General features: G+C 29.1%; 1 protein-coding gene across 2 annotated transcripts; it reads left to right on the top strand.

Annotated features, from left to right (window-relative positions):
• The first annotated feature begins 398 nt into the window (after nt 1–398).
• LOC107456065 (uncharacterized) lies at nt 399–6684 on the top strand. 2 transcript variants are annotated; one of them, XM_016073825.4, is made up of 6 exons: nt 399–448; nt 1369–1464; nt 3352–3573; nt 3659–3760; nt 5378–5698; nt 6556–6684. In XM_016073825.4, exons 1-5 carry the CDS (start codon nt 442–444, stop codon nt 5692–5694), a joined length of 744 nt encoding a protein of 247 aa, XP_015929311.3. In that variant the 5' UTR covers nt 399–441; the 3' UTR covers nt 5695–5698; nt 6556–6684. The 2 variants fall into 2 exon arrangements, with proteins under 2 accessions (XP_015929311.3, XP_071034556.2); XM_071178455.2 differs by having other exon boundaries at nt 5378–5705.
• Nucleotides 6685–6968: the final 284 nt, after the last annotated feature.

The following is a 6968-nucleotide window of genomic DNA, read 5'->3' as shown; positions in this document are numbered from 1 at the left end:
TTAAATTATATTAAAATGATTATTATGATTATAAATAATTGAAGTCTTTTATAACTTAATTTAATGGATTGAAAAAAAATCAAACTAAATGATTCCTGAGCAAATTTCAATTAAAAAAGAGATAACTGTTGAAATTTGTGAGTGTTGAATCATTTATCAAAGTTAGTGATCATAAAAATTTCTAGGAATAAAAACACAATATTTAATTTATAGATAAGCTTAAAACCACCGTCGAAACTCGTTAATTTGAATTGTGATAATAATAACGGCATTTACATAATCAGAGGTAAAAATAAATTTGTATTTAAGAAATTATTAGCTGGTAAAACAGATAAGGAATTGATTACATTTCAGTTGAGCTTGCTGATAAAAAATCATATAAATTGCCGTTAGTCCAAGTCATTTTATTATGTTTAGTGTTTACTCGTTTCACTTACTACCATGAGAGGTAAATATTGTTTTCCTGAGTAGAAATTAGTGTATTTATTTTAATCTATATATTTCAACAAAAAAAAAATTTTTTTTTTCAATGTTTTTCATAAATGGCCTTAAATTTTCCTCTATAAAACAAATTATGCAATTTTAAATTTATTCATAAATTAATAAACTGCATTTGTTTGGAATATTTTTTATTCATATATATTTATAAAGTTATATAGAATTGTTGTTTTACTTCTGTACAACCTACAATTTTACTTTATTTTAGAAGTAAAATTGCTTTTATTTCTAATATTAATTTTACTTTAATTTTTTTCCAGATTCAATTTGAATTCAGTTTTTTATTTCCTTCCAAATTTTATTTTGAATATGTTGACGAGAGTTGCTGCATTTAGGGGTAAAAAACTGCTCGTGACTGAATAGTTATCTTAAGAAATAGCACTAATTTATATGACTGCTTCAACACTTTTCTCTATTTTTTTCTTCATATTTTTGTTTTAAAGACAATAATGAGGACAGTTACGAGTTTTGCACACGTAATTCTATGATACTATTTTATTTTCTGCCATTTTCATTATTTTGAGTAGAGGGAATGTTTTCCTTTAACTTTTAAAATTTTTTGCTTCATCTACTTGGCGATAAGTAACAGGGATTTTCGCAATGACCTAATGCGTACAGTTAAGTCTCATAAATTATTTATATCACTTACTTTTATATTCCCTTGACACATGTAATATTTTTTTTCGATTTAAATCGGAGATGAATTTCTGCAATAACCTATTACCTACAAAATATTTTTATTCTCACAATAGATTTTTACGGCTTGACATCTGATTTACAACTTTTGTCGTATTTTTGTAGTAGTTTTTTAGAAATAAATTTTCAAATATTTCCAATCGTATTTGCATATTTTTTTAATCTATTTCTTAGGTATAACTCTGCTATTAGTTTGCTTCCTTGCATCGACTTTTGAGAAAGCAGTATTGGGAGTAACTTGCCCTGATGGATTACCATGCGAGGGAGGAGGTAATGCAGAATATTTAATTAATTATTCAGAGAAAAATTGAAACACCTAAAAAAATCGGTTAAACTTTGATCCATAATATCGGTTGTTGTTAAAATTTGCTGCAAACTTAATAAGGTGTTAAATTATAAAATATTTAAAATATCATGTCAAACCAAGCTATTCAAATTTAAAATTGTAATGATAGGGTTCGATACAGTTTAGGGTTGCTGTGAACTTGAATGGTAATGAGGTTTGAAAGGTTTCAGAAATTTTAAATATTTTAAATAGCACCATTATTTTTTAAGAAGCAGTTTATAAATTAATTAGATGTATTAACATTAATTATTCTTACATGTTAACCTTAAAAACCAGCTCAGTGCGAATTATTAAATAATACAAAATTAATTAGCACTCTGTTTGAAGGTTGCCTAGGGCTAAATATAAATATCGTTCTAATTTCAGCAACCTTAATTTGGTACCTTAAATTTCAAGCAAAATGACTATTTTAAACTGTATCTATCATCTTGCTGTGAAGAATTATCTGGGTTAGAACTGACGAATAACTATATATAACAATAAATATTTTAAAAGTTATTATACTTTTACAAAAATCAACCATTTGGCGACATTTTTCCTCATAGAAGAAAATTATCAAATTTGCTTCCTTATTCTCCTATTTTGCTCTTTTTATTTATTTTATATTTTATACTTCTTATTTATTTTAAATTTTATACTTCTTATTTATTTTTTATTTTATAACCGTCGTTAAACAGCCGACGCAATTTTTATGGGTTTACGACGACTAACGTACAACTGGTGGCCTTGTAATTTTGAACTCAATCCAGAAGACAAGGGAACTCCTGGATCGAGTATTGGGAGAAATTTGCCTTCGTGGAGAACTTTTTGATGGAGCTAACCCCCATTTGCATTACATGGAGAGGAAGACCACGAGAACCTCCCACGGTTAACCTGACGGCAAGGGAACTCCAACTCATGATCCATCTACCACTGAGGATATTTCACGTCAGCACTGTTGTAGGTGCTATCCGGATGAGGAATTCGTATCGACTGGGATTCGAACCCGGTTTGCCTCATTGGAAGGCAAACGCTTTATCTCGTAAGCCATCATGGCTCATGTTTTCGAATATTAAAAAAATAGACCACTTACGCTTTTCTTCTTTACAAAACTGTGCTTTGCAGTATGATCATTGACATCGCTGCCTTTAGATATGCTGAACTTGTCCTAACAGTCATAAGTAACTGAAGCAAACTCACAGCAGTCACGTAAATGGCACATTATTAGCAAAATTATGGTTCGAAGTACCATTATTATGAAGTAGCTTTGAACTGATTTTTCTGAGAAAACGTGAATAATATATTGTCTATATATCAATATCAATTAATGCAAATAACGAAGCTAATCTGATTAACTTTAGACGCATTCAAATTACTAATGGGAGAAAATAATTAAAATGAATTTCGCATTATCCCTGTAGAGTGTTAAGTTTTGCTTATCTTTTATCATGTCAATTGAACTAGTTCTTTTAATGGACATAAAAGCATATAATTTATTTTTTCATTTGTGCACTTAAAAATTCCGAAACAAGTTACGGTGAAATTTTAACGGAAAATACTGCGGGAAAAAAATTCTGATAATTTTTATAGCAATAATTACAGTAAGACAACTGACACACTCTAATTAAATAAATACTACTATAAGAATTACGGTGTAATAGTTTATGGTAAAAATTAATTTAACGGTAAAATGTATTTTATGGATGTCACACCCAAAGTGCTAGTACTTTATACCCGAACTTTTGCAGTGTAATACGCATTGCTGGTTAGATTATTTTATGTTATGCATCTCTCTAATGTTAGTTAACAAAAATATAATAAATACTTCTCAGCTTGCTGCCGTAAACTATTTCTTGGACGCTCACATGACTGCTGCAGATCTGGATATCGATGTGTCAGATCTTTTGGAATAGGTGTATGTGTTGTCTCTGGTCCTCCAATAAAAGAAATAGGCATACCTAAAATCATTCCCGAAGAGCAAGATTATGAAAATCAGGAAAGAAATATCTTGAATAGCTTAAATTTGATTCAAAATCTTATCGACCAAATGGATGGTAAATATTTATTTATTCCAAAAATGTGATTATTTAATTTATAATACAATTATATATTTTAAAATATTGAAATTGGCATTCATAGGTGAATCTCAAAATATTCCGGAAGGACAAGATTATGAGCAACAGGAAACAAATATGTTACAGTTCTTAAGTGCAATTGAAGAACTGGCTCATCAAAGTAATGGTAAATCTTTATTTTTATTTTAAATACAAATTTAATTTTAAAATGTAAGATTTGAACAAAATTTAATTTAATATGTTAGATGAATAACAACCATAGTTGTAAAACGTTCTAAATGAGAACATGACACTTCAACCAGGAATGTTTGCACAACATTCAATTCCTTATTTAGTAATTCAAAGCACAAATTTATGAATTTGGTATAGAAATAAACTCGACTTCCTTTTCTGAGAGAATCCATTATAAATTTAAAATAAGCATAGTTAATAACAATTTTAAGTCCTGAATCAATTAGACAGATGGCAACTCGGATAATAAGGATGATTTACTTGCCACAGATGTGTTTTATGCCTACCATGCGATGGCTGCTATGAAGCACCTCCAGTAAAGCGATGCTTCTTAAAGCAACCTAGTGTATTTAGATTGGTAGATCACCGTAACAAAGTGATGTAATGAGCTGCCGTATGGCCTACAAGGTTTGAAGTCCCATTTCTGCTTAATTGACTTGAACTCTAAAAGTACACAACTCTTCCATGGTCATTGATATTAGACTCACACACCTCGCAATACCAATATTCAAAATACCGGAGTATAAACGTTTGTAATTTCCATCTCTCCCGCTAGATGGCATCCAGAGATTATCTAACAAGCCGTAGTCAGTCTGCCGCTCATCTGTGACTTGATGAAACACTACTAATCTTCCACGTGAATGTAGAGGACTGCACTAGGATACATAGGCGATGCCACATGTAGTTTTGTGAAATACACAAGGTCTCTTGATAAAACACATCCTTCACTTCATTTTTTGGAAAAAGAGTATTGTGGTGGCGTTCCATAAATCAACATATAATGGTGGATCAGAAATAAACATGTCACGATAGAAGAAATTACGATCTATTGTGCTGTTCATGAAATTTGAAACTTTCTAAACTTTAAATTAAAATAAAATACTGTTCATTTACTGTCGTTGCATTCCCTCAACACATGGTACTGGTATTCAAATCTAAATGTCGGAGCCAAAAGTTTAATAAAAATTCCGTTTAATTTAGCATACATTAACTTACGTTTACCTGGTAAATGTAAGTTACTTAGTGCACATTAAATATAGATACAAAGTGCACTTTAAATATATTTAATCAGAAAATGCGCACTCTCTTAAGGCATCACAATAACCAGAAATATAATATCTATGATGATTCTTAGAAATAAATTATCGATTATTATGCGCAAATTAAATATTTAGCAGAGTTTGATTACTAATTGATGGAATTAATCCAAATAGACATATTTTTAGATTTTTGTTTGTTTGTTTTACTAAAATTGTAAAAACACCGCATATACTGTGATGAAAAACGTTTGCCTTTTCAATTAAAATGATGTATTTTTAAAAAATAATTCAATATTTAAGTATTTAGCCTTGATATTTAAAATAATACGACAGTTGAGGAATCGCAAACCAATATTTTCATTTTATTTTTTATTTCAATTTCTGGTAAAATATATTTAACAAAATAAATGGTACATAACATTATTTCACACAGATGAAACAAAAAAATATTTATACATAATTTCGATCTGTAAATAACATAAAAATTACTGCTAATCTGACTTTATTTATAGAGAAAATTATCCCCATGAGAACTGATATTTCAAATGAGGAAGATGATGAGGATGAAGATGATGAGGAAACTCAGAGAGGTCCTAACAAATTGCCCATTAGACGAGCATTTTGGTTCTTCAAAATACTAGTGAAACTGATACCAAAAATACTGCCAAAAATAATACCAAAAATACTGCCAAAGGTGATACCAAAAATACTGCCAAAGGTGATACCAAAAATACTGCCAAAAGTGATACCACCAATAGTACCAGAAACATCCCGAGAAAATATCCAAGCAATGGATAGGTTCATTTCAGCCATTGGAAATCATGATTAAAACGGTAATAGGTAATACTTGAGTTTCAATTATTAACTTTTAGAAAATTTAAAACATATCCAATTTATGTTAATTTTTTTACTGATCTAACAACTGTAGACATGAGAAAAAATAAGATTTCGCCATTTTCACTTAAAAGTATGTTAATAACAGAAAGCTTTATTATAAACTATCGATATGTATTGGTATTTATTCTTTTTTTGAGGGAGGATGCTGCCCTCTTTAAAAAGTGAGTTTCTAAAAATTGAAAAAAGTGCATCGAAATAATTCTAAAACAAATTTGAAGACTCCAAGTTTTGAAGTTGAAACATCATTATAAGTTGAGCATCTCTTTTTCGAGCAAAATGCATCTAGAGAGGGAAATATGTGAGAGAGATGAGCGTCCGGGAGTTGCTTTAACAGTGCAAGAAATCGCCTTACCATTATTTACATCATAACTTTTTAATCGTAGTCATAGTTGATTCTGATATTGTGGTATTACATAATAGAAATTGTTATAATAGGTACCCAATATACTAATAAAATCACTCTGTTACTATGTTATTTACGCCCCACCCCTAAACGGATAACTAACGAATCATATTTTACGTACTGAGATACAGTCCATAATATGCATAGAAAAATTAATACAAGACATAAAATTTAAGAAATAGTACATATTATTTTTATGCATTAGTGCACATTACGAAATGTATCTTTTCCGTTTTTCACTTAACTTAACCGTTTCGCCTTTAACCTAACCGTGTTTTACTTAACAATATAAATAGAATACTATATTTTATTTATATACATAAAAAATAAAATTATTGCTCATATTTGTAATTACAATATATTTTTATTCTTTTCTTCATTATTTTACAGGTGTCAAGTAATAAAGTCAAAGTTAAAATTTGCTCTTGAAGAATGACCTTTATTATGATAATTTTGTATTTTCATAAGATGTAAAGATAATTTTCTATTTTGTTGAATAAAATAACACGATTTCACTGATTTATTAATTTATTTATTATATTTAGTATATTGTTAATTTTTTGTATATTTAATGGAGTACAATAAAAAACTCGTAAATTCTTACAACACGGAGAATTCTCATTTACATTTAAAAATGATATTTTTCTTATGAGTATAAAAGTGCAATGTCAAAAAGTCAAATTAAAATAGCGACACTTTAAATCTGTCAAAGAATTCTCATTTTGCAAGCATTTGGACAGTCTCTCGATCACACCCTAGCCTGATAGATTAGTGTGCCGACATTCAGCATGAACGCACTTATC

The sequence above is a fragment of the Parasteatoda tepidariorum genome, chromosome 6 (assembly GCF_982258835.1).
Source record: "Parasteatoda tepidariorum strain Cologne lab strain chromosome 6, Ptep-v5.0, whole genome shotgun sequence".
NCBI classification, from domain to species: Eukaryota; Metazoa; Arthropoda; class Arachnida; order Araneae; family Theridiidae; genus Parasteatoda; species Parasteatoda tepidariorum.
Note: the sequence above shows the minus strand (reverse complement) of the source record. Positions and strands in the feature narration are given on the sequence as shown.

What these genes read in the sequence shown, in the direction of transcription:
- LOC107456065 (XM_016073825.4), top strand. An exon ending in ATTACCATGCGAGGGAGGAG is followed by an intron (nt 1,465 to 3,351) that starts GTAATGCAGAAT and finishes AATACTTCTCAG; the next exon opens with CTTGCTGCCGTAAACTATTT. An exon ending in ACTGGCTCATCAAAGTAATG is followed by an intron (nt 3,761 to 5,377) that starts GTAAATCTTTAT and finishes CTTTATTTATAG; the next exon opens with AGAAAATTATCCCCATGAGA.